The sequence below is a fragment of the Cucumis sativus genome, chromosome 7 (assembly GCF_000004075.3).
Source record: "Cucumis sativus cultivar 9930 chromosome 7, Cucumber_9930_V3, whole genome shotgun sequence".
Lineage (NCBI taxonomy): Eukaryota > Viridiplantae > Streptophyta > Magnoliopsida > Cucurbitales > Cucurbitaceae > Cucumis > Cucumis sativus.
Window position 1 is genome coordinate 4,275,565 of NC_026661.2, and position 27,362 is coordinate 4,302,926.

The 27,362-nt window shown below is 33.5% G+C and overlaps 2 protein-coding genes and 1 long non-coding RNA gene across 8 annotated transcripts; 2 read left to right on the forward strand and 1 right to left on the reverse strand.

Moving 5' to 3' along the window:
• Window positions 1-540: 540 nt before the first annotated feature.
• On the forward strand, window positions 541-19,946 carry LOC101207077 (probable ubiquitin-like-specific protease 2A). 6 transcript variants are annotated; one of them, XM_011660517.2, is made up of 17 exons: window positions 543-774; window positions 1,617-1,682; window positions 1,984-2,055; window positions 2,863-2,916; window positions 3,154-3,239; window positions 6,428-6,616; window positions 6,695-6,770; window positions 7,386-7,494; window positions 8,140-8,220; window positions 9,377-9,508; window positions 11,584-11,784; window positions 11,884-11,939; window positions 12,187-12,280; window positions 13,468-13,561; window positions 14,456-14,575; window positions 18,277-18,591; window positions 19,194-19,946. In XM_011660517.2, exons 1-17 carry the CDS (start codon window positions 573-575, stop codon window positions 19,617-19,619), a joined length of 2,373 nt encoding a protein of 790 aa, XP_011658819.1. In that variant the 5' UTR covers window positions 543-572; the 3' UTR covers window positions 19,620-19,946. The 6 variants fall into 6 exon arrangements, with proteins under 6 accessions (XP_031744942.1, XP_011658819.1, XP_031744940.1 ...); XM_031889081.1 differs by having other exon boundaries at window positions 704-774; window positions 1,617-1,687; XM_031889082.1 differs by lacking the exon at window positions 3,154-3,239 and having other exon boundaries at window positions 541-774.
• A 2,089-nt stretch (window positions 19,947-22,035) lies between these two features.
• Window positions 22,036-27,067, reverse strand: LOC101207318 (guanosine nucleotide diphosphate dissociation inhibitor At5g09550). Its single transcript, XM_011660518.2, has 13 exons — window positions 26,872-27,067; window positions 26,205-26,267; window positions 26,009-26,092; window positions 25,507-25,614; window positions 25,169-25,341; window positions 24,950-25,061; window positions 24,718-24,798; window positions 24,581-24,643; window positions 23,988-24,089; window positions 23,701-23,825; window positions 23,127-23,337; window positions 22,900-22,974; window positions 22,036-22,165 (listed from the first exon to the last, which is right to left on the reverse strand). The coding sequence occupies exons 1-13, from the start codon at window positions 26,956-26,958 to the stop codon at window positions 22,112-22,114; spliced, it is 1,338 nt and encodes a 445-aa protein (XP_011658820.1). The 5' UTR covers window positions 26,959-27,067; the 3' UTR covers window positions 22,036-22,111.
• On the forward strand, window positions 23,194-24,346 carry LOC116404995. The gene is made up of 2 exons (XR_004218040.1): window positions 23,194-23,333; window positions 23,736-24,346. It is a non-coding gene; the product is annotated as an uncharacterized LOC116404995 (long non-coding RNA).
• Window positions 27,068-27,362: the final 295 nt, after the last annotated feature.

A 27,362-nucleotide genomic window follows, 5' to 3' on the forward strand; every position in this document is an offset into this window, starting at 1 on the left:
TTTCATGGAGATTAAAATGTAGCATTTTTTTGTATTTTGTGTGCTTTTTCGAAATTGTTAAATATTTTGCATTTTTTAAAAAAGAATCAGATTTAAATACTCACAATTATAAACTTTGATTTTAAATACCTCAAACTATATAAAATTTTTATGCTAAATATATCATTCCAATTAGTTGACTCCCGAACATCCAAAGTTTCAACTAACACTATTTATAAAGTTTACAAGACATAAAATTAGACTATGATATATGAAAAAAAAGATTAAGTAATATTTAAACGTACAGTAAAATTTTAGATTTTATTAGTAAACCATTTGATAGTATAGAAATTTTTTTATAAATATTTTAATAAAAAATAATGAAGGTTAATTGACACGATATTTGGAATCAGACGGTTACACTAAACAATGGAATGCTAGACGTGTAATCTAACATCCACGTGTAGTTCAAATATTTATAGAAAAACAAAGTTTTTTTTTTCTCAAAATAGAAACTATATATATAATATATAAACGTACATGCCATCGTAGCGCTTTTTTGATCGTTACTGGCTGCCTTTGGCTTCATAACCATGACTCGGACCTCCAGCTCCAAGCCATTTCCGTCGACAAGGAGAAAGGAGAGAGACATAGGTGACGGTGGAGGCAAGAGATTTTCCGTTTTCGACTTCAGCGAAGAGGACGCTCGTGTTGAGAAAGTCTCTCGAAGGTTACTCGGCAAGTTTTCTGCCCGCAGGAGCTCTCCCGTTACCAAGCATCAGTTTCTCCACTGCTGTGAGTGCCTTTGTACTACTACTTTTCAATCGCTATGGATGATTGTGGTGAAAACGGGATTTGTTTGCTTTTGGTGCTTGGGAGGCGTGAATATGATCATTTTGGTTATGGGAGACGAGAATCAGGACGGCTATTGAGTGAGAAAGGATGTTGTCTTATTTAGGATTTGGAAGGATAGATTGTTCTTGTGTGTGGAGAAGTTACCGTTAGTGGAAGGATCGTTCGGATAAATGGTTGAAATTAGTTTGCCGGTTTTCTTGTTTGCTAGACCGTAGAACAGAGCCCAGTTCGGTGGCTGGTAGAAATGAAAAACATGTAGTGCAAAAATTTAAACATAAGTTTTGGAGGAAATTGTGCGTTGAGTAAATGTATGATTTGAAAAGTGAAAAAAGCAACAGATATGTGTTGTTTTAATGTTAGAAACATCTATGCAATTCTGTAAATAGAAAATTAAATACATTGATTTAATCGAACATCATTGATATCGAATTGTTTCCTTGGAATTTCCTTTCTTGTATGGAGCTTTTTTGTCTAATGAATATATGTACAGGCAGGGGTTGGTATCTCCATTAACTATCAGCTAATTTTGAACATTGCAACAAAGTGTTTTGGTTATGAACTATGATTATTCAGTTTGGCTTGTTTAGGACTCAGAAATATTCTACAAATATGTTATCATCAATAATCACGACAATGTATGACTGCGAGTTCTTATGTTGGTTTAAAGTTTCCCTTTAGATCAAACTTCAAAATGCAACCTATGTGCGCATATGTTTTGTGTTCATAATTTGGGAACTATATTAAATGTGCCGTCTGAACTATTTCATGTGTCTTCTATCCAGTTGGAAAAGGTGCGAAAAGTGTAAGCAGGAATCTTAGCGATGAGCTCATTGATATCGATGCTGAAGGTAAGGTAATATCCTTTTTTGTTCGTTTCCTTCGAGCATCACCAGTTATTTTCTTTCATATATATATATATATAATATTCTTCTTTTTTTTTTAGTTTCCTTATTACTACATTTTCTCTGGGTTTTAATTAGTTATTTATTTTGTTATGAATTTGTTTCTCCTTATCTATAGATAATACACGTGAAGTGTCTCATATTTTTTCCCACCCCCCCTTTCCTTCTCATGGGTTGACATGACTCCATGAAAATTATAACATGTTTGGCATCTGAAATTTGTTTTCTTCCTTTACCTCTGCTTCAGTTGGAAAAAGTGCCAACATTGATAGTTTCTCTGAAGATGTTAGCGACGAACTGATTCACATTGATTCTGAAGGTAAGGGTATTATCTGATTTTCTATTCTTAATTGTTAGCACTCACATTGCATCTGCTTTTAGCTTTAAAATAATCCTCGGAAATAATGTTTAAAGATTATTTAACAATCTTGTTTTATCTAGATCCAAGAGCAATTCAAATGTACACAACAGTAATTTCCAGTCTTTTGGGTAATGACAGAACAAATGAGATTGATTTTCATCTGTTAAGTGGCACAAAACACATGCCGAAGGAGACAAAGCCATTCCTAAACGTTTTCTTTGGGTTTTATTGGCTGAATTAATGCCACCTCATGCACCATTGATGTAGAAATATTCACTTGGTTTTTGAACTTTCTGATTTTCAACATGCCTTGAATCATCTCAATCTACTTTGGGAAGAATAGACAGAGTTTGAACTAAATTTTTCATTGAAAATTCATTCACTAGAGTTTCATTTCTGCATTCTTCTATTCCTCACAATGACTTCATAATTGTTGCCAACAAACCTAAGGAATTCCTCCCAGCCAAAATCTTTCTCAAGCGAAATTTAAAATATATATACCATCTATGACATCTAGTTTCTTATGAAATAGAATGTGGTAGGATAGAAAAAGATGGAGCATTTGTGAACAAGAATGGATGATCTCTTGTGCGACTATTTCTACAGTTCTTTCATGTTAACTGAAAGCTCCTCATGTTTAGTTTTTATGTGTAAATGAATCAGATTCTGTGCATTCAGATTACTTCTATTTTTATTTGTTATAATTTGTTTGTTTAACTGAAGTTCGAACCTCCCATTCAGTTTCTATCTATACTCTAAATACAGGTCATCAAATTAGCCCGGGACCAACTGATCTTAATGCTGAAGATACATGTGCAGGTGATCCCACTTTTATGGTTTTTCTTAACATTTAAATTTATTTATGTTTTATTCCGTCTCCTAATGGTTAAGCTGGAAAAGAAGAAAAATGTTCTAGAAAGATGTAGCATTACATCTCTTCTTCTTCCTTTTTCATTAAAATATTATTTACATACATACATATATGTATGCTGTGGGTTATTTGATGCTTCTGTTACAGTTTTTAAAATTGCACATCTTTTGTTGCATTTGCTGTAGATACCCCACTTGAAGGTGGTGGATCTATGAAGCAGGAGATTCTTGAAACCAATGATATATTGCTTTCTCGTTCTTCAACTAATGAGGTAGACACTCCAGCTTATTATGGATTTTGAAGTTTTCTCCAACTTAATATCATTTTAATCACCTGGCAAATATTTAATTCTTATAGTTTTCATGTGGGATTAACATCCTACTTATACTGGGGTGATCAAATAGCAGTTAATTTTGATATTTCATTAAAAAGGTATGCTAAATGTACTTACGCAAGTTATTTAATTTGTCTATCATGCATGATGAGCAGTCTATTAATGAGGTTAGCTTTTTGTTTGTTCTTGTATTCTTTCATTTTTTTCTCTCAATTAAAGCAGTTTTTCTATCAAAGAAGTATTAACGAGGTTGGTGGACATGAACAAAAGGAAATTATTTTCATGGTTATACGTGGGAGCATTTCATCTTCGAGAAATGAGAAATTAGGTTTGAAAAATGTCACATTATCACATGTATTTTGAAGACATTGTAACTATTTTATAGGAACTATCTTGTATAGTTGGAGGAAACCCCACTTTAGCAAGGCTTCCTTCTTTTGTGGACTTGCTCATGTATTCTTTAATGAAAGTTGTTGTTTGAATAAAAGAGCATGAAGATCATATTAATCCTAATGACCCTTTTGTCATGAAGGAACGAAATTTGAGCATCATTTCTGATTTTCAATAAAAAAAAAAAGCAAAAAAATAAAAAATAAAAAATAAAAATACTGTCGTGGAGAGGAATAATGGAAGTAGCTGAAAGGGTGAGGTGATTAGGGATGTTATGTCTGGTGGTTTGGTGCAAATTTCGTGGAAGAGGTATATCATTTGCCTAGCATGAAAACCCTTGAATTGCCCTATTGTTGATCTTGATGGTTTTGTACTCATTAATAGGGTTAGGTTGATTTAGGAGATTTTGGTTAAAGACTTCAATGCCGTTTCTTTGCATGGCAAGGAAAATTTTTGGAAATTTGAGGAATTAAGAACTTGAAATCTCCTTTCCAAATAGTAACTTTAAATGATCTTATAATGAGGCCTTTTCAATTGTTTATAGTGGAAGATATGCATAGACTTTCCACTATAAAACGATATTAAAGGAAGAACTTTGTTTAATGTCTTTGATGAGTACTTGTTCTTGAAGATTAATGCTATTAAAGATATATTAGTAATTAGTCAGGGAGTTTGTTATGGTATTTAGTCATAAATAGAGGGAATGAGAAAGGAGGAAGTTAGGAAATGTGTGAACAAAGGCCTGAGAGATATCTCAAGAGAGGAGGGTCTATATACCTTGAATACTTGGGGAGTTATATTGTAACTGTTTTTTCTTTTATATTTCAATATATTTGATTCTATTAAATTAGCTTTAGGGTAGTTCGATTCTGACCATGGGGGTTAGAATTAAGTGATAGTGTATATAATGGTATTACATGAAAGAATGTACAAATTACATGATCAATTGAGTCATTTTATTGATGTCAATGAACAAATCAATTTGAGGAGAAGATTGAATCTGATGTAGGATACAAATGGGCATAAATTCAGAGAAGTCAAAGAAAGTTTTTATGCGGTTTAAAATACTCTCATCATTCTTGGTTTGACATATTTGCCAAAGTTATGATTAAAAGTGGTTATCATTATTGTCAAGTTGATCATACTCTATTTGTGAAATATGCAAACAACAAAATTGCAGTCCTGATTGTATAGTTAGATGATATCATCATGGCAGGAAATAATCTTTGGGGGATCCTTAATTTGAAAAGAATTCTTTGCAACTGAGTTTGAAATCAAGGACTTAGGAAGTTTGAGATATTTTTTCAGAATGGATGTGGTGAGGTCTATGGATGGTATTGTTATTTCTCAACAAAAATATGTCCTAGACTTGCTAAAGGAGATTGGAAATCTTAGGTTTGGACTTGTTGAAACACCCATGGGTCCAAATCCAGGTGAAGACCATAGTGAAGAGATTAGTCTAATTGGCAAGGTCATGTATCGAATGCTTGTGGGAAAGTTAATTTACTTGTCACATACCAGATCGTACATCATATTCTACAAGCACTGTTAGTTAGCACATGAATAGTACAATTGAACACCATCTTAGGATTTGTTAACATGATTTTAAGATCTGAAAAAGTACTGTACATCATGATCTATTGTTAAAAAGTCACCGAATAGATTGGTAGAACTTTATCTTGATGCTAGTTGTGTTGGAGACTTAACTGATCAAAGATCTACATTTGGATATTGCTCTTATGTATGAGGCAATGTAGTCTCTTGAAGAAGCAAAAAGCAGGCAGTTGTAGCTAGAAGCAATCTATAGGTTGAATATTGAGCTTTAGCTGGAAATTTGTGAAGGGGTGTGGATTTGATGGCTTTTGGAAGAACTAAGGATAGAAACTCAAAGTTCCTTTAAAATGCTTAGTGACAGTCAAACAACAATCGGCATAGCGAAGAATCTTATACATCATGACATGACAAATAACATAGAGATGGATTGACGTTTCATATCTGAGATCAACAATAATGCAGTGAAACCAAACTGTTTCACCATCAAATTTCCGATATTCTCACCAAAGCTTTATCAAGCTTGAATTGTATTTTATAACTAGTTTGCCTAGTTTGCCTAGTTTGCCTAGTTTGAAGTTTTCTTTTATTATATTTACCAATTATAGGATCTTTTCCAGAAACAAGAAAAAATAAATTATTTCTCCAAACATAACACAAATACATCGATCAAGCATCTCTACTTGAATCTCCTGGAATTTTGAACCTTCAATATGTACTGGATAATAACATTATGAAGAATGGGGGATCCTAGTTTTCAAAGGGAGAGCTCATGGAGAGCTCCGTCCTTTTTGAGAGAAAATGCCATCTGGAAGCAGGGCCATGTCTTAAAGAGTTACATCCATTTCTGAAAAGAAAGTAAATAATCTTAAACTTTAGGCTCTTGGTTTCTAATGCTGCTTCTGAAATTGGGTTTTGAATGCACGTTATCTCATTTTGAAAAATAAATGTATGATGGTGATGCACTAAAGGACTATAGATTAAAAGTTCAAGTTAAGTATCCATTGCATTCAGTAGTTCTGTGGTTAATCTTGATATCAGGACTTATAAGTTGAATAAAATATGTAATTTACTACCTTTTCTTTTGTTCTCTTAATCTTGAGAATTGATATCTTACTTAACTTCCTTTCAAAGAAGTGAGATGCTTGTATTAACCTTTGTGTTTTTGTAAAATTATTTTTCAGGATGATGTCACGGTTATTTTCCCTGATTTTGTCATCTATGAAGGTAACTGGTGTACAACATCGAAGTTAATATTTTCTTGTAGCTGCATTAAGTTCCGAGGTTCAGCACTGAGTGGGTTGCAAAGAACATTTGATTCCGAATGGGCTATCTCCGACATTATTGGCATTGAGTCAGAATGGTGCAGTAGGGTATAACATTGATTTTTTTTACTTCATTGTTTTATGTGTTTCTGTGTAGATCTATTTGTAAGTATTTTTCTCATGTAGGTTGAAACTGCAATTGTTAATCTTTGTCTCAAAGGAAAGCATTTCACGAGGGCTGAAAATTCAAAGGACATTTCAGGTATTTTTTATGTTGGAATCAAGCTTTTTATGGGTAACTGAAGGCTGATTATGTAAAAATATTAAACTTTTATTAGAAATACAAATCCGAACTATGTGTATGAGGTTTTGGTCTTGTTTCTAAAACACCATTTTGGGTAATCATACATATTTTTTTCTTTTTTTCCTTTCTTTCTATCTGGAGGGGAATTGGAAGACTTATTCCTACATTCAGAGATAGGAAGATGTAAACATGAAAAAGATGTCAAGCCTATAGACAGTCACCCCAACTAGGAGAGGATGTGTTACACAGTACTTTCATGAAATGGTTTGATCATGTTGTTAGGGTTAAATAGGTTTCTACAAATGGCCTTGAGGAGGTAATGGAGGTGGCCTAATGTTGGGAGGATTAAGTCTAGGCTGTCATTGACACCCAAAATTTAATACCGCAAGGCCATTAAACTTGGTCTACGCTTTTTGGTATACCTACTGATTATCTTTTATCTTCTTCTTCTTCTTACTTAGCCCCAATGGAGGATAGTTTCATTTCTGGATGTTTTTTGGACTTCTGTTCTTGGTACTAGAATGCACGTAATCTAAGGTGACATCATTCCTGTCTTTCTTAACATTTGTGCAGGCATAGAGTTATTGAAATTTTCTGTTTGTGACCCTCTTTGGTCTGAAAGTGAAAAAGCAATCAGAACATTGAATCTTAGATATAATGACTTGTGGAATGCAGATCATGAGTGAGTTTCTTTTCTTCTTTCTGTTTTTCTTTGGGCTTGCCCAGACTATATCTTTTCTGACATCATTTTGCTTACATAATAATATAATATCAAGAAACTGCTTAAAGAATTGAATTATTATTATGATTATTATTTGAAGATAAGAATGGGTTAAGGTTGGAGACTGATAGCAATACAATACAATTTGATGCCAGAAAGAAAATCCTATGATTGGAATTCTGCATTTGTTTACCACCTCTTTATTTATTTATTTATTATTATTATTAATTTAAAAAAAATGTATGTTGAATTAATCAAAGTTAGGAGAGCATGAACAAATATATTGAAGTATCCTTTTCAAAAAGAAGAAGAAGAAGAAAGAGAAGAAGAGGCACGAATACATTATCTAGCCATTACCTTACTTGAACAAAATCTGTTCTATAGGTTGTACAAATTTGTTCTTGAACTCTAAAGAATACATCTTATCTAGTCACTGAAAAATCTGGCATGTATTGAGCGTTTAATTTATACACTACCTGACTATTTTCAGCACGGATGTCGCTTATCTGATCTATATTGAATTAGTTAATCTGAGAGGAAATTCCTCATTTTGAGGTTTAGATCACTATAGACAATTAACTATTTTTTATTTAACATTCTTGGCAGTGACAATGACAAGGTCAATGGGGAGGAAATTGTTTCCTGGAGGCACAGCGATGTGTTTTCTCCCAAGAATTGCTTTTCTGAGTGAGTAGAATTGTAACTTTTACATTATTCCTTCCATTCCCTCTGTTAAATACTGGAAATGCTGTTAATCTAATCTGGAAATGCATTAGATTTTCATGGGGGCCAAAGCCCGTCTGGATAACAGGAAGCTGTTTACTTCATCCAATTTACATTGATAATTGTAGACTGATGGGAATGGGTTGGGTTGTGTGGGTTTTGTAGAGAAAGACTCATCTCGTGGGTCAGATTAGGGGTTCAATTGCAAGCCTTATAGGTATTGACATCAACATTATTTTGAGAAATTATAGAATGGGGTTGCTATTGCTTTTTCCCCCTCATACCTAATTTTTTTTTATTAATGGTGTTTCTTAATGTGTCCAAACGTATTAACTCTCTAGGGCTTATACTCAAAGTCCAGCTTATTTATTCAGAAATGCTCTGGAGCAACTATGAACTGTTTAAAATCCATCAAAATTGAATGCAAATTGAACCCAGGGGAATTGTCATAGTGCTAAATATCGTTGAAGCTTTTATCAAAGATTCAAGGGACTTTAAATGTTAGACTCCACATAAGTGAAGTATAGTAAAAAGAGAATCAAGACTTGGATTTTCTCCCCCTGTAATGGTTGGCATTAGACTCATAGTAAATTGTGAAAGTACCTGTAGAGAATTAGATGTATTTGAAAATGAAATTTTCTACGGTTTCTTCATGTTCCGTTTCTTTTCAATTACTTGAACTTTTATCATGTTCAGGACAAAATATTAAGACTGCCTAATTTCTATGTTTCTCTATGAGATGATAGGATGCCTCTGTTTGCATGTCTTTGAATCCCAAGCATGCATAAGAAAAAGCAAATGTATTGTGGGGAATCGTTTTTTTTTCTAATAAATACTTTTGCTGCTTAGATCTTGGATAGACAGATCATTAGTTTATTTAGGGTGAAAATTGGATAATTGAAAAATTTATTCATAGACCTTTTCAATTGTTACTTCAGTGTCTTTCATTGTTTTTATTTCCGTAGTAAAGAAAGATCTTTTTAATTGTTAATTCTTTTGGTTCTTTGGCTTTATAATGCTAGTATGCTTCTACAAAATTGTTTCTTTCATTTATTCATTTGGGTTAATGAGATCCTCCCATGTTTACTGTACGTTTTACAAATTTAACTGATCTATTCAGATTTGTCGATACTTTTGAAGAGGTCATCTATCCAATGGGGGATCCTGATGCTGTGACCATTAGTAAGAGAGACCTTGAGCTTCTGAAGCCAGGGATGTTTATTAACGATACTATCATTGACTTTTATGTTAAGTAAGTTTGAGTTTTCTCCTGTCTCTAGCAGAAGTTTGTTTCTCTTGGTTTTTGTTTGTCCTTATCTTAGAAATTGGCTGCATATATTATATTTCTTCATTTTAATCCCTATACCATGAATTGATTACCATTGGAAAACCTCTTTTTATTTTTATTTCTTTTATTTTAGTGAGGATATTTATAGCTGAAATAAATAGTGCAGATAATTTTAGTGTACTTTCGAAATAGAAAGGCAAGAAACATCCAAATCATAATGTGAGATAGTTGCAATTTTTAGTTCTACGGTTACTTGGGATTTCATATCTTTTAACTTTCAGCCGATTAGACTGATAATGGATGGGAAATTATTTCATTGATAGAATGAAACCCTTATATAAATAGGAATTCCCATCCGAGGACGTTGCAAAAATTCCTTCAGTAGGATATGAAATTGTTGAGACTATAGTTGCAAAAAGGAGAAACTTGCTTACATCAATAAAGCTTTGAATTGAAGACTCAAGAAATACAGTTCAGTGAAGAGCAAGTTGTGGGCCAAGTAAAAGGGAGTCCTGAAGTTTAGGAAGCGTCTGGGACAATGAACTATATTTAGAAAAGTCAATAGTAGAGCTAAAATGTAGAAAAGTTGTTATGAAAAAGTTTGAATATTATTGAATTATTTCTCACTTTGTTGTTTTTACAAGAGTACAAAGCCCTAACTTAAATATAATGCATATCTAATAAAATAAAAGGAAAGACTCCTACAAAAAAAAATTACATAATAATTACAGGGAATTAAATCAAATATAGTATAAATCAACAGTTATAGTTAGCTTACTTGACTTAGTAGAGTCTCCCACAACCTATGAATTCTGGAAAGTGATTGATGGAGGATTTGTACAGATGGGAGAGGTCCAACTTGTAAAAGCATCTCATTCATGCACAAAGTCTCTTGTGTAAATGAACGTAGATCTTGTAACTGAAAAACTTGGGGATTGATCCCCTTGGCCAATTTGTTTGTTTGTGTCTTGTGCATTGGTGCTTCTTTAGCAAAACCATCTTGTGAGCTCTTGGACGAATAAGAAGACTGACAAAGCGGAGCCTCTTAGGTCACATGGATATGTGAAAAATTTTACTTGAGTTTTTACCTTTTGATAGTTACACTTTCACCGGCCATGGGTTCATCTTCGCTGTTAACTTGCTCTTCCTGAATGACAATGTAGTTTGAGGACTTTAATTGGTGGAGGTTTGGTTACAACCTTGCATCTTGATGCAAAAGACTTACACAAGCAGGCTGAAGTGGGTTGGGAAGCACACTTGTGCTGGTGGGTAGGGGTGTAGGTTGACGCTCACCCCAAAGAAAAGCAGGCATAGGTGTGTGCCCTGACGAATGTTGCACATGCAATGGGCGTGTGCACATACACTCAAGCTAGTAGAAATGCAGACAGGCGAGTGTGTGTGCACATGCGTATAGGGCTCAAATAGACACATGCGAGCGGCAACAAAAGTTGTGTCGGTCAGCTGGGCACCTTTGTCCAACCCTTCTCCCTCTTCACCTTTTATTGTTCGCATTTTGTGGTTGGGAAAGAGTTTCCTTTAAAGATTGGCTTTGTGTGACTTTGTCGTCTGCGAGTGCTTGGTTACTTGTCCAACGATAGCTGTGTTACCCTTTGAGAGGACTTGTGAGCCACGCCACTGTCATAGGGTAAAAGCTTAAGTAAAACCTTATTCATGCAGCCAAAGAGGTTACTCTTAGTCAACTTTCTCATTTGCCTAAAAGGATTCCAAAACTGTTTTGTTTGAAGAAGCAAGGGTGTTTTTTTGGAACAATTACAAAGTTTCAAATTCCATGGGAAAAATTGAAACCTGCCCAAATTTTAAGGTATTTTGTATGATTTAACCTGTTACTAACTAAAAAAACGAATTGCTGATGACCAACTAACAAACTTATCTATTTAAGTAGTAGGATTGTTTATTTGATTTCAATTAGACACTTGCTTTATCTCTGTTACCACTGCCAATTCTTTCACCTCATATTTGAGCGCTTTTCCCTCCCTTTTAATTAGCAAACTGAGAATTATTACATGAAATGTTTGTAGGTATCTAAAAAATAAATTCCTTTCGGAGAAAAACAATAGGTTCTACTTCTTCAATAGTTTTTTCTTCCGAAAGCTTGTGGACCTAGACAAAGATTTATCAAGTGCTCGTGGAGGAAGGGATGCATTTCAGCGTGTTCACAAATGGACAAAGAAAGTAAATCTTTTTCAAAAGGATTATCTCTTCATTCCTGTTAACTACAGGTTATAACTTATAACTTATATATATTAAGCATTCTATTTTAATTGACTATCCTGCATTATGTACTCTGTTCTAATTCTAATTACAAGTCTTGATGACAGTCTCCATTGGAGTTTGGTTGTCATCTGCCATCCTGGTGAAGTGGTAAATTTGAAAGGCAAGATGTTTAGCACTTAATGAAAATGTCATTGGTACTAAGATGATCTTTTGTTGATTATTTCCTTTATTGTTAATAGTTTCATAGTTTTTAAAGATATATTTGTGTATTTTTTTTTTCCTTATTTTGTATTTTCCTACTTTCTATTGGGAATCTCTTCTATTTAAGAAAACCCCTTTCTTTCTATGTGAAATAAGAGATATAATTTACACATCTAATTCATGTAATTTTTCATAATATCTTGCAGATAAAAAACATGATAACTTATCCAAGGTACCGTGCATCTTGCATATGGATTCTATCAAAGGGAGCCACAGAGGGCTGAAGTCTCTTTTTCAAAGGTAATATGCTCATATATCCATTTGAATGGTTCCAAGGAGATCTTTATATTTTTATTTTTGATGTCGTGAAGGTTGTTTCGTGAGTTCCTTGTGTTCAATGGTTTCCTGTTTCTAAGTAGGTCTCTTTGCATCATTCAAGTTTGTTTGGAGCAGTTCCTCCAAAAAAATTATGAACTAACAAAAAAAGGAGGTGATGAATTGGGATTTTTTTAAAAAAAATATTTTTATCACAAGATTACATTATTTCAATAGATTTCTGGTTTCTAACAAGTGGGTGGAAGCATTTTGAGAATTCAAGAGAGCAAGGCAAGTGCGTGCCATCACTTAGCCAAACAGTTCATGAAGAACTTCAGGCTCCCTCTCTTCCGAACATAACGACATCTCCCTTCTGTATTCTCCAACTCATTCAAAATGCATTTGATGTAATATAGAATAGTTAGTAAAACAGTTAAATTGTTTAAACTGTTAACTAACAGCTGTAGATAGTTAGTAAAACATTTTAATTGTTTAAACTGTTAACTGTTAAAACTGTTTCATAAAAACAGTTATATCAACTACTTGTAACTAGTTACACATTCTTAATAAAGACCCCTTCTCTTAGCCATTAGAGGCAGAGAATTCATTTTGAGAAATAATTCTACTTTGATTTACATCAGCATTGGCTCATAGATTTAGGTGAGAAATCCATGATCTGTTTTAGCAAGGCTAAAGATCTGTTTGGAATTAAAAGGGCTCCTAATTAAACTTAAGTTGATGGCTCCTAAATAAAGTTAAGCTGGGATAAAAGGTAGGTGACAAAATAAAACCTCGTTCTCTGTATTAGGTGACTACCTAGATTGAAAAAAATTGTACAATTTACAGTACTATACTAATGGTCTTTAGAACTGACTGGAAGTTGTTTTGAAACTTTCGTTTTGCATTGTTAATCAATGTTATCTTCTTTGTTGTCATCAAGCATTTCACCAGGAATATCTTTCATGGTATTTGAGTTAATTTTAATGGATTTTTTTCTGCCTTTTGTTCTCCTTTATTCATGTTTTCTCTCTGAATTTTACATCTTAGTTTATCTAATCATTATAAATTTCTTGTGATGTTAGTTTAAAAGCCTATATTTTGTAATGTTCTTCGTACTTTGAAATTCTAATGTCAAAGGTTACCGATAATTATTTTAGATTTTAACGTGACAGTTACTTATGTGAAGAGTGGAAAGAGAGGTATGGTGATGGAGATTACAAAGATATTTCTGCAGTGTTCTTAACCTTGCCATTTATCCCTCTAGAGGTATGGAAGTATTAAAAAATTTAGTAGACTCCAGGGAGACTAAAATTTTGAATGTGTTGCCATTGTCAAGATCCTTCATTTTCTCTGCCCCCCCAACCCCCTAACCTCTCACACCTCAACACAATATTAATATCAATAATAATAAAATAGAGGAAAAAAGAAATTAAAAGAACAGTAAATTGAATAATATTTTTCATATTGTATGTTATCATATAATCTTTCTTTTTATTTCTGAATTTTTATTGTAGGTTGAGAAATTTCTTTTTGAGGTTGAGTGCATGTCTCAAATGGTATAGGATAGGAAATGTCCCCACTTTTAAATGTTGGTTAATATGCGAAGGATATGGAGTTGGGCCTCATTCTCCTAGGTTCCGTTTTTTCCTCCTCCTGAACTGCACTGTTGATTTAGATCTCCAGGTGTCTAATTAAGCAACCAAATATCCCTTGCTGCATACATACTTGTAGCTTGAGAATAATAAACGATATTTATCTTATATTGAGATGCCTTACTGGTCAGGCACTCACAATTATCAATAAAACCTTGATTAATTTGGGGTTCTATGATGGAAGATTTCCCAGGTTTTGTGTTTAATTGATGCTCTAGGTGAAGAGCTTAATAAATAAAACTTCTTGATATCTCTTTTTATTAGTGTTTTATCACATGTGGTGGAGCATAATGCCACAATGACCAAAGAACGATATGTTACCTTTGTACGCCTGAAATGTGTATAGCATATACACAATGATTTTTCTCTCTTTTTCTGAGAGTTAGTCAACTAAAATATAAACACTCTGTGCGTCAACAATTTTTTGGAAGATTCGTCTGATAGTAGATGTTTGTGTAATCTGCGTTCCCATGTCTAACATTGACTTTCGTTTTTGCTGCTTGGTCAGTTGCCACAACAAGAAAATTCATTTGATTGTGGTCTCTTCTTACTCCATTATGTGGAACTTTTTCTGGAGGGTGCGCCAGTGAACTTCAGCTCTCTCAAAATCTTGAAGTTCTCGAATTTTGTAGGTTCTTTATCCTTAAATTACAAATTCTCTATATGTGGCGTATCCTGTTGGTTCTATACACTTACTAAACATTTGTCTTTTTAATATTTGCTACCTTATATTCAAGATTGTCTATTCATGAGTCAAAATGTTTATCGGAATTAAGATTTAGTATATCATGTATCCTAAATGTTGAGGAAAGTGCAAAATCTATCTCCACATTGGTGTGGTATTATCTACGTTGAGCCTAAACTCTTACCATTTTCTTTTGATTTCATCTAAAATGACTCATTTACCAATTGAGATAATTGTCCTTACTTATATACCATGGACCTCTATCTTTTCCAATCAATGTGGGACTTCAATTGGACCTAAGAATCCTCTCCTCAAACCAATTTTCACACTTGAGAGCCTCCCCTCAAAAAATCCATCCACCCTGACAAAGCTTGGTCTTTACCTGGTGGCACAACCAATCAATTCCAAGGAAACATTTGAACAGTGCATCAGCATTGTTCACACTGACGATGAGAGCTTTTTTCTCTTATCAAGGTGAGTTGAGAACATCCAGAGAGAGCAGAGCATAGATCACATTGTGGCACCTTCTCTCTCAAACAAAGATATATCACACAATCTTGCCAATAGAGATAATTGTCCTCACTCATATACCATTAATGTCTTTTTTCGCTAGCTAATGTGAAGCAATTTGAGGACTGATCTAAGATGTACGTGATATCTTCAAGAGAGACAATTTTCTGCATATGCAACGGGAAAAATTCAATCAAGCAGAATAAAAGAGGAATACCAAGCCCACAAAGAAGAAGAAAAATTGTGCAATAAAGGAGAATTAGATGATTAGATGAAAACATGAATGCGATATGACTGAAGACAAAGGTGAATCATAACTATTGTTAAAAAAGTTATAGGCGTTATTGCATTAGACGTGATGACACAAAATCTTTTGGGTTATTGTATGGGACGGGGAGGATGAAAACACGTCTAAAAGGAATAACTGGGCGATTCTTTTAGACCCATTACCCCAACCCGATCGATAGATTTTGAGGTTCCCATGGAAAGTCAATGGGATGTAGATGAGGAAGAGACATACTAAGAAATTTGTGTTGTTGCTTGTGAAGACGTAGTAAAACAGAAAAAAACTGGAACTGCACATTTGACATGAGCGACGAGTCTTTTACCCCAAACCCTACACAACCCGACTTGTAGCCAATTCTCTTTTCCTTTTCTTAATTGAACCAAACCCAAATGCAAGCCAAGCCCAACTTTTTTTGTGGAATCAACTCAACCCATTTTCAAAATTGTTCAATTAAGCAAATTTTCCTCTAAGTCATACTACTATTAGCGATTAATTGGCTTGAAGATGAGTTTCTTTTACATTTTGCATCGGTCTAACTATAAAAGGTTGTTTGAAGAACTGAGTTGAGATATGATGTCTGAAATTCATATGAATGTGGAGTTCATGTGTCTGGAGAGTTCACATTACTGTGTTTAGAGTGCAGAGTTGTTTTGAGTTCGTGTTTGCGTTTGTGGTGCAGAGTTGTTTTGAGTTCATGTTTGTGTTTGTGGTGCAGAGTTGTGTTCATATGTGAGGGATGTCTATTACATTTTTTTGAGTTCTAAATATTCTATTTTTATGATGGAAATTTTTAGTTTTTAAACTTTTTTATTCAATAATTTTACCATTCTTTTTTTTGAATGTTTGAATAAGATATGAATTGCATTTTTTCTTTCTTATGGTGATGTAAACAATTAACCCACGACATTTCTTGCATAAACATGGGTAAATTTAATGAGAAACAAAAGAGAAATCAAAACTTTTGATTCCTAATTTTTCTCTACGAATTTCATCAGCATCATCTTCATTTTTTTTCTTCCTACTGTTGCTTTGTATTTTTCTCATGAAACTTTTTTGAATTGAATCCCCCACGTCATCTTAGCAACCAACGAAATGCCACCACATTTCTCCAACAATTTCACATCTAATGCCTCAAAACCTGTATTTAAATACACATTCGCTAGCCAAGTTTTTTTATTTCTTCTTTTTAGAGCATATTACTGGTCGAATTGGTAGATAGAGTTAGTTGTTGAAGATGAACAACAAAGTTGGTGGTTTGAGTTAGTTGCTCAAAGTGATAGTTGGAGTTAGCCGCCAAATGTGGTCGTTGTTAAGGTGTATTGTTAGAGATGGTCTTCACTGTGGTTAGTTTCCTGCAGTGAATGTTGGTATTGAGCATTAGAGGTGATTGTCATAGGATTTGATCATCAGAGGTGATTTTTGGAGCTCGAAGTTGAAAGTGGTTGTCAAAGTTGATTATCAAATGTGACTTTTGTAAAGAGTTGTAGTAGTAGGTGGTTGTCGGAGCCAAAAGTTATCTTGGATTTGGTTGTGGGAGTTTGTCGTCGAAGCCTGTTGTTGGTTGCATTGAGATGGTTGTCAAAGTTGATCACTGAAGGTGATTTTAGTCCAAGTTTGTTGTTGGAGGTGGTTAGTGAAGCCCATAATTGGTTTGTTGAGTTGGTCATATGAAAGTTGAAGTCGAATTGGTCACGGAAGTTCGTCGTCGGAGTTGGCTATCGTGGCACGAAGTTGGACGTCGTTTGAGTTGGCCGTGTGTAAGTGGTCATCGAAGAGGGTTCTTGGAGTGCGGCAATGGAAGTCGTCAACAATGGACGATGGGTGGACCCATTGAAAACATTGGAAGAAGGGAGAGTTGAGTGTGTCGGTATAGTATACCAACTCAATGTTTGCCCACCAACTTTAAATGTTGGTGGACTTGAGTTGGTATTAGTCAAACAGCTCATACATGTTATCCTATTGCAAAGGAATTATGCAAAATGTGAACCCAATAGGGGCCGAGCTCGATATATGCAAACTCTATGGCTAGTCTTGGGCTAGTGATTTATAGGATTGAGGAAATAAGTTGTAACCATATTTGTATATGGAGAATATTTGCCACTGGCTTCTGTATCCAGGCACCCCAAGATCTCCAATAAATACAACAAATAGACTCCCAATCTTGGTACGCAGATACTTCAATACCTCGGTATGTCTTGTATATAGTTATGAATATGGACTCTCGAGCTTTGTATTTGACAATCTGACTAAACGTCCAAGTTCCAATTTCGTAACCTCCACACTTACTCAACTTAATCACAAGGACAGTTCACAGCACCTTTCTTATTCTCCATTCCCATAAGCCAACACTTCTCATGATAACTTAATGCAAGCACAACCCAATTTTAATCTTCTCACAAGCATACTTAACATCATCAATCAAATCATGTTGCATTCTTAGTCAATCCAAACTATCAAGTGTACATTAGACATAAGAATCATGCATTCTCTCACAAGATTTCTCCCATACTGGCACACCGGTTCTTAAACAACATTTGACATCAAGAACCCATAAGAACAGGGTTGTGACTCACCAATTTATGCATTCTATCAGTTACTATAACATGCTATTTCATCGATAATGTCTGTCATGCATTTTCTTAACACTATATTTATTTAGCACTTGGGCAGTTGTACCTTAATGTGCACCTCCTCTATTTTCAGTGCCTTTATCGTTTTGTAGATTTTTTATATTTATGATGCAAGTACGGAACCTTATTTTTCTCTAATGGCCTTACATTGGTAACAGTTACTGTTTTGCCTTTATTTGTGTAAGTTTCTGCATGTCTAACATTAATACGATCGCCAGCTAAGCCAGGACTGGTTCCATCCTGCGGAGGCTTCTCTAAAACGTGCACATATCCTAAAGTTAATTTATGAAATCATGGCCTGTAATCAAGCAAAGGAACTCTCTGGTAGCATTGGTAAATATCCTTCTTCTGATGCTAATGACTCGGACAATGATTTATCAAAACACGTGTCTGGACAGGCACATATTTTCACAATGACCCATTCTGACAACTTTTCGAGTGTTGGAAAAGAAGTTGGATCAGTGTCCAAAGTATCATCTGACACAAATTATCAACCAATAGGAAGATGGGAGAGTGTCATGCCACCCATTGAGGTAATTTATTGTTTTCTTTCATATAATGATTATACTTCTCGTTTGCTTACTGATTCACAGTCATCGGTTATGGAGGTGATTGTGTGATATACTAGTTTTCCTTTGGCTCGTCTCTACCAGCATAATATGTGTTCTTCAATTTAGAGGCTGTGATAGTTTTTGGGATGGAGTCGAAAATGGGTGTTAAATACGTCATTATAATGTCCCTGAATTGTAGTGTAGATTTGAACAATGTGCCAGTATGAGGGAAACTAGAACATATACAAACATTGATAAGTCAACAAATGGGTGTCTTATGTCTAGGAGAAACAATAGTATAGAAAAGAAAAAGCGCCATCCTTCGATTCTCATATTGTTCTCTCTTGGGTGATAAAAAGGAAAAAAAAAAAAAAAAGAAGTTAAAATGCCATTTTTCTCTATTTTAGTCTTTGTAAAATGAGAAAGCAGCCCAAACAATTTGTCTTTTGTAGAGAGTAGTTATAAGTCTTTACTATTATATTTACCATAGTGATGTTTACATACAAATTATGCAATTTTTCATATTATATTATCTAAAAGAAGTGCATTTGCTTTTGTTTTCATTTCCTTTTCTGGGGGCGCAGGAAGATGAGAATGGTGAAAGAGCTGATTCACCACAATGCTTAGAAGATCGCCCCCAAGCTTCGACGGTTTCTGAATGTTCATCGGCCTTCAGTTTCGGCCAACAATTTACGGAATTAGAAATATGTTGGGAAGGAAGATATTCTAAAAACGTAAAAGAAATGTGTAGAAAACCTTCTCCACGGCTATCACTTCATGAGTTGCAAACGCCATTGGAATTGGGACAACCAGAGATCTTAACCAGCTCAAGTGATGAACTTATCAATTGTGTAGTAGAAGACTCAGAGGAGGAAGGAAATGAAAGGAATGAGAGAATCGAGATCCAAGTTTCTTCCTCCTCCTCCTCCTCCTCAAGGAACAACTTGTTCCTATCAAGGCAAGTGGTTGAATCTCCTGCAAAATTTAGTAGACAACATCAACATAAATAATCACATAACTAAGAAATGAACATCCATCCAACACACATGATTAGGGTTTGTAGGCGAAATTAATCAAAACTCATTAGAAGCCATATTTTGAAATGACTTAAGATAGGTGGTTGTGTATAATATTAAATCTCCTTTTTCACAGCCTTTGTAAAGGTATTGTCTGTTTGTGAATATGTATGTATATATGTGTGTGTGTGTGTGTATAGGAACCTTAGCATACTTTCCACCACCCCCCATCTTTTCATGACTCCATCCACTCATCCTATCCTTTACATTATGATCATAATAATAAAGTGAAAATATCACTTCGATCAAATTTTACTTCAACGTGTTTTCTTTTAGTTATTGTATTTGTAAAGATTAGTTATTAACCATCAGACCAAAAGTATTAACAAATATAACTAAAAGTAATAACAAATATAGCTAAATCTAAGACAATATAACAAAATTTAGATTTACCTTTCAAAGTCTTGAACGATAGCTATTAACAATATATGGTTATACTTGTATTAACCTACTAAATACTTTAGGGTGAAAAAAATTGGTGTTTGGCAAGTTCATGAAATGTATTCTTTTAAAATCAGTTTAGAAAATAATTTATTTTAAAGAAATTAATCAAAACTAATTTGTTTTAGAAAATGAATTATCAAATTGATCCGCAATTCTCCGTGCTTTATTACACTATTAATCACAATTTACTTCACAATCAAATTCAATCAAAATTATTTCTCCAACAAAAAGGATCAAAACTACCCCTTTAGTTTTGGATTGGCAAAAACACCCCCGGTTAGTCCACTGTCTCCCTATCTTTTTCTATACATATATACATATAGAAAATTCTTTCAAAATCTATTTTTTTTTCTAAATAATCAAAATATAATGTATTTATTTAACTTATTAATATAAAAACTTTTGATCTTATGTGAGTGTTAAATTTTAAACTTATTTTTAAAAAAGCTTTTAAAAGAAAATTTGTTCTTGATAAACATTTTTTTTCATAGATAATTCAAATACACCCTTAGTTGATTTCGAGTTTAGCAAATTAGACCAAAATATTTACAAATGCATCGGATGCTAAAAAAATCATAAAAAAGTTTTTTATTGCATTGTAATACTTTTGGAGATAATAATTAAATATATTTCAAGTATAACAAAATCAACTTGTAATAATAAATTTGGCGATGTGAAGCACCTCAAAGACTAAATCTAAAATTTGCACGTTTTACAATTTTTTTTGCATTCTAGTAGTTTGTTTGGTTTTTCAATTTACTTTGTTCACCCAAGTTGGTGGACAAATTTATCTAAAGAAAAGAGATGATGTGAATCCAAAAGCTTAGGAAGTGCATGTTCGTGAATGGCCTATTACAAGAATCTACGGCTATGAAAATCCAAGAGGCTTTCATATTGCTTCTTAAAAGGCTTAGCTAATTATTATTACAAGAAGAGATTAATATTTTGTAATCCAAAACATATTTTGAAGGGCATTGATTAAATCTATTTACGTGCTCTATCTATACATAACACAAACAAAAAAAAGAATGAAAATTTACCTTCTATAAAAATAATTTTTAATTTTATTTTTGTGTGGTAGAGAGATGTGGAAGCACCTACATAAATGCATTCGTGATGCACTCAAGGTTTTTCCTATTTCCTACAAACTTTTCATTGTTCCTATCAAGGCAAGTGGTCGTGGTTGAGATTAAGGAAGATGACAAGTTTTAATGTTGAAATATAGCATGGAAAAAATTGTGAATAATTAATTTCTTCTCACGTTTAGTTATGTTCTTGAACAAATGAAACTGATGTTACTCCTAAGGCACGAAATACTAGAGATTATAACTGTGTATGCTTGCACTTAGATCTAATTTACCTACATTTTTACTACTAATACATATTGGATCGATGTCATAACCGTGATGAATGCTATTTGTAAGAGATCCTATAAGGAATTTAGCTTTGTAAAATTGCGCCAATGAAACAAGTATCATGTTGGTAATGAAATTTATTAGACAAGAACGTTAACGAAATAAACTTAACCAAGGTCCTGAACTTTAAATTTAACTAAAAAGTTGAATGATTATGATAACTACAAAATTTCGTGTTAAAAAAAAACTAAATTTAAAACCTAATATTTTATCGATTGCATTTAATTTGAAAAATAGAAGATGGATTACATAATCATGTAAATTGAATAGATGTAGTAAAGAGAGAATTTTGTGGGATGTTGGATGGATGTGAAGTAGAATGATAAACGAGAATATAATAAAGATGTGAAATTAAAGGAAAAGATAGTAATTCATCTGAATGTATATTTGAAATGAGCAAAATAATTAATTGGAGAAGAATGTGTAGAAAAAATAAATAAATTAAAGGAAGAAAGAAAGAAAGAAACAAAATTGTTTTGTTTAGTTTAGTATTTTTTTTTTTCTTCATAATTTGTCTTTTAAGAAAAGAAGAATTGAGGGATTATTATGAATTAATTAAGAACTCATTCATTCTTCAGAAGCAGCACTTGCGGCACTGAGATCCACGGAAAGATCAACTGCCTGAAAACCATAACATAACACATTTTACAATCATTTAACTTTAACACACACACTTTCCTCCTACATTTCATTTCAATTCTCCAATAAACAAACAACCTTTCATCATTTTCATCATTTCTTCTTTGTTTTCACTTGTTACTCTTCCTCTACTTTTTCTTTTAATTACTCCCATTTGATCTTTTATTTAGATACGCTTTAGTTTTTTGTTTTTGTTTTTTCTTAAAATTAAGACAATTTTCTATTTAGTTTTTATCTTATTTGAATTGAAAGAGTTAAATTTCAAAACTAAAATAAATTTCTAAAATCTTTTCTTTTGTTTATTTTTTATAACATTATTAGAAAGTATAAAAGTAAGTATCGAATTTGGAAGTATTTGTATATTTAATTTTGAAAAACTAAATGATTATTAAATGAGATCTTTCACTTATGTTTTTAGTTTTTAAAAATTACCCTATTATTTTTTACTAGTAAGTCGGTATGTTTTTCAATCTATTTCCATAGATGTTTTACAAAATGAAGAAAAAGAAATTAGTTTTAGAAAACTTGAATCTTTTTTAAGGGTTTCTTATAAATGTGGGACAATGTGTATGGGATTGATTCATGAGAAGAAAATAAAAACGGTGACCAAATGGTGAAGTTTGGATTTTCAAAAGGATGTGAAAATTTTGAAGTAAAAGTTTGCGAAAAGAAAAGAAGTTGGAAGTGTTTGAAAATGAGTGGTAACAATTATTTACCTTTCCAGTGATCTTGCTGTACATGGCAAGCACATCTGTTACTGTCGACTCAAAATGGGTACTTCCATCGTAACTCTACATTAGAAAGAAAATAAAACCAATGGTTTTCAAAAGCTCATGAAAAACAGCCAAGTAGAAGCTCAAGCAACATTGATGACATATTTCTGACACAGTTGCTTTAATTTTATGAGTAATGGAAGAAATAGATTTGTGAATTAAGAAGTTACCGTAGAAATGAAGCAATTGTCTGTTTCATGGTTATTTATGGGAACATATCTGTCATAAGTTTCATAGAATATCTCATCAACGGGTCCAAGGAGGTCAATCCCAGGCTTCAATTCTACTTCAGGATTATCCGTCTCTGCTTCCGTCGAAACGAAAGCGATGAATTTTCCTTTTGGAGCAACGTTGTGTGCGTATGAGCAACAGAAGAGGTACCTACAAATTTAAGAATTAGGAAAAACAACTAATTAGCTACAAAACCATTTCATGTCATATAATATCGTAGCCCTAATGGGTCATACCTAACGCGATGACCATGTTTATCACGATATTCACTTTTCTCACACTTTGTTGTACTTTTACCATCAATATTGTGGTGGAGTAGAGGAAAATGAAGATCGTAATAGACATAGACATGGCGATCGTGTTACTACTACGATAGATGTAATCATCCTTAACAAGATACTATATAAAATGCGATAGGACGTATTTAGAAAGTTAGATTTTGTTTGTTTGTGAGTGGCAAGTTATTATCATTTGTATAAAAATCTCTTTTAAATGTTTATGCATAACTCTTACATGTCCGATTTACGGCCAAGTTGCTTTTGCGGCAGGATAACCTGAGCTGAATGAGAATCATTGGTGTCTGGGATTGGATGACTCATTATACAAACTGCACGAGCTACCTTTCCAACCTTTTTAACCTGTTGAATATTCAATAGAAAAGGATCGGCAGATGAAAATATATAAGCAATTTTGCATATGAGGATCAGTCGTTGGCCTTCTGGTTAATGGTTCTCTTAACCGTGGAAGTTGATTCAGCCCAATAACTCATAGTTTAGTACTTTTTCGATGTCAAGAGTTACCTTGTCTGGCAGATACGATGGGTCACAAACAACTTTTTTGCATTTAGCAGTTTCTCCTTCGGAAGTCACACCATAAGCTTTACCATCACCAGCAAACTCAACCTGTTATTCGAAAATCAATTAGTCTCAAAAGAACTGAATGCTGGATGTTCAGAAGGAACTAATTTCTTCGCTAGCAACAATATAATAGAAAGAGAAAAATCAAGAAAGTAGTATAGATAAACTTTTTTGTGAACAACATTAAGGTAGTGAATGAATTGTCACATTAAAGCAAATAACAGAAGTGTCGGTGGATGACTTGGCACTACGTTAAACTTCAAAGGCTAAGTTTCATTATAAACTTACCATGCTTTAATTCACTATTCAGAAGTCAAATATCACTGTTTCCTGCTTCAAAATAGCTAGAAATAACGGGAATAGGAGATGCATTTACTGCTAATCTATAACTTTTTACCTTTTTCAGCAGAAATCAGTTACTTTTACCTTTCAAGTTGCTTAGTAGTTATTGATTTATGACGAACATGATGATAATCAGTAAATTTACAGAGCCTAGGCTAGAACGCAACTGTTAGCAAGGTACTTTATCAGTTTACCTTGCATTCTGGCTTGTTGAGCATGTAAGTTCCACCATAAACGGCACTTAAACGGGCAAATGCCTGCCAAAATTTTAAAATAGCACGATGAAAAATTTCCCTTGTATGATATTAAAAACTGAAAGTTATAAACATGCCTGAGGCAACTCTCCAAGTCCGTAGAGTGGATAGATATAGGGAGATCCTCCTTGGAAGCGCGCCAAGGATTCTGCGTAAAGCTATATACAACAAATGTCAATTCCTTTAAAGACAAGCACGTTACCATTCTGATATATTGCAGTGCAATATTTTCAAATATGTTTTCTAAGTAAAGAACAAATGCACGGACGAAAGTAAAGAGTAAAAAGCATAAAAGATAGTTGTTTTTACCTTCATTCTCTTCACAAAATCTGATGCTGGCCCATTCAAATAGCTATCGTCAAAATGTAGTGCCAAAGCATGACCAATAAAGTCAATTGTATCATCTTCTAGTCCATACTTCCTGCAATACCAAATGCAGAAGAATGAGTGAAAAGTCTTTCTTCCCATAAAAATAAAAGTCACGTAAAATCTAGTTTAAAACTAGTATGGGGGACAAGACAAACTCACGTAATGAGTTCTCTAGCTGTAACTTTGCTTAAATCTAAACCTTCATGAGATTTTGGATCACTCTCATCATAATCTTGGACATAAATGAAGAACTTTCGAGCACGACGTTTCTCAAAAAGTCCCATGAGTGGTGACTTCAGAGCTTCAACATCAGTAGCTGGAACTTTGTAAACCTGAAGAATAGAAGGAAGAAAAAAAAGCAGTGTGTTGACAGTTAACTTGATCAAATACACTAACAGCCTAACATTTCTTTCTTTGTTCTTTGTAATTGTTAAGAAAGAAACAAATTAAAAATAAAAAAATAGAAACGGGAAACTTTCGGTAAGCATTTAGTATACCTTTCCTTTGTTGTACACGAAACTACCATCAACAGCCTTGAAGTGTAGGTATTTGGTAACATCTGTGTGAATGAGAACTCGAACCAAACCGCCATTGGCCATCATGAACTATGGAGGAAGAAATGGACAGAAGCTCTCAGATCGACCGCAACACTCAAGTCCCTAATGATAACAGGTTTGTTCTAATTTTCTGTTTTTATAAATTATGTTTGTGATAGAACCTGATATACTTAAATAAAAAAGATAATCGAAATACAAAATAAATCAAGTATTCGAGGTACGTGGAGCCTCCTAATCTTGAGATAACTCCCAAGCTCTAATTCATATTCCAAAATATTGCTTACCTTTTCCATTCCTCTCCATTCTATTTATAACCAACTTTCCTAACGAACTCCCTAACCAATTACTATCATTCATCTAATACCAATAAATAGTTATAATGTGGGAACTTGATTACTATTTTCAAAAAACATACGATGACAGTGGATAAATATGTACCTACCTTGGGTATCATATCAACATTGTACTCTTTGCTCAAGCCCAACTGTTCTGGAGGCTTATCATTCCCCCTGAAACGCTTCCAAAGCTGTATGGGGGAGGGGAGTGAAACATATTAAATATTAGAACAGAAAACTGGCAAAGGGAATAAAAATTTTAATTAATTGAAAACTTAAAACAAGAATTTGATTATAATGAACCTGTATAAGATTGAGAGAGGTTGATGCTCCTCCATAATAATCATTTCTATCCATATGAAGTACCTGTTCCAGAAGATTGATCACTCTCGTTTAATCCCAAAATCAAGAGGGAAAAACTAAATGTACTCTCCATGTTCAAGACCAGACCAGGATAAGAACAGATTCCTAAGGGAAACAAACTTTCGAAGAACAACTTATCCATCGCAGAAAAGTTGTTAGTTCTAAAAACAAAATTAGCAGCTCAAAATAAAGAAATTCAGGCATTGATACAATGCTGTCGAAATGTTAAAACAATAATTCTTAACTGGATTCAAAACATTTCGATTAAAAACTCATCAGTGATCGACAACAAATTAAGCTAGAACAAAAATTCCTCAAACAAAACTCATCCGTGGTTAACATTTACATAAAGCCAGCCTGAAGAGCTCAATCACTATCCAATACATCATTTACAACCTCCATTTATCATCGTCGCAAGATTTCATAAACAGATACATTTCACAGATCTATACAAAATCCAAATCCAAATCCTAAGCAAAGCAAAACACAATTTCTTATCAACAGAGATTCAAGGACATGTACTATTGGAAAGTGATGAAGATGCAAAACAGGAAAAATAGAAAGAAAAAAAAAAGAAAAAGAAAAATAACAAGAGAATGAATAATACTTTAAGGCCGTCGACGGAGAGAAGGCCACTGAGAATGCATTCCTTAAGGCCGGTACCGAGAACAATAACGTCGTATTCTTCATCCATGGGAGCAGGAAGGAAGAGGAAAGGAGAGATCGAGAGAGAAATGAAAGAAGGAATAGAAAGAAAAAGAAGAGAGTGGGGGTTTTGAAGTGGGAGATGAGGAGCAAGTCTTTAGCGGGAACCAACGAGAGTAACGGAAAACAAAGCAACTGCGTCCTCTTTTCACGCTATGACATGCACGTGCTTTTCACGCGCTACTATTATCAAATGACAAACCTCTTTTTCTTTTTCTTTTTTTAATATCAATATTTTTGTAGAAATTTTGCTGTGTAAACATTTTTTTATTGGTGCAATTATTTAAAATAGTAAAATAAATTAAAATATTTACAAGTTATATAGCAAAAATTTATTTTCTATTTCTCCAATGCCATTAGGGATATCACTAGCTATTTTGTCATCGGAGGAAT

Excerpts from the sequence above, each read along its gene's own strand:
- LOC101207077 (XM_011660517.2), top strand. The coding sequence starts at position 573 with ATGACTCGGACCTCCAGCTCCAAGCCATTTCCGTCGACAAGGAGAAAG. Across the intron at positions 6,771-7,385 it reads AAATTCAAAGGACATTTCAG|GCATAGAGTTATTGAAATTT; the intron begins GTATTTTTTATG and ends ACATTTGTGCAG. Across the intron at positions 7,495-8,139 it reads TTGTGGAATGCAGATCATGA|TGACAATGACAAGGTCAATG; the intron begins GTGAGTTTCTTT and ends CATTCTTGGCAG.
- LOC101207318 (XM_011660518.2), bottom strand. The coding sequence starts at position 26,958 with ATGGATGAAGAATACGACGTTATTGTTCTCGGTACCGGCCTTAAGGAA. Across the intron at positions 25,062-25,168 it reads ACAGCTAGAGAACTCATTAC|GAAGTATGGACTAGAAGATG; the intron begins GTGAGTTTGTCT and ends TTGGTATTGCAG. Across the intron at positions 22,166-22,899 it reads ACAGCAAGATCACTGGAAAG|GCAGTTGATCTTTCCGTGGA; the intron begins GTAAATAATTGT and ends TATGGTTTTCAG.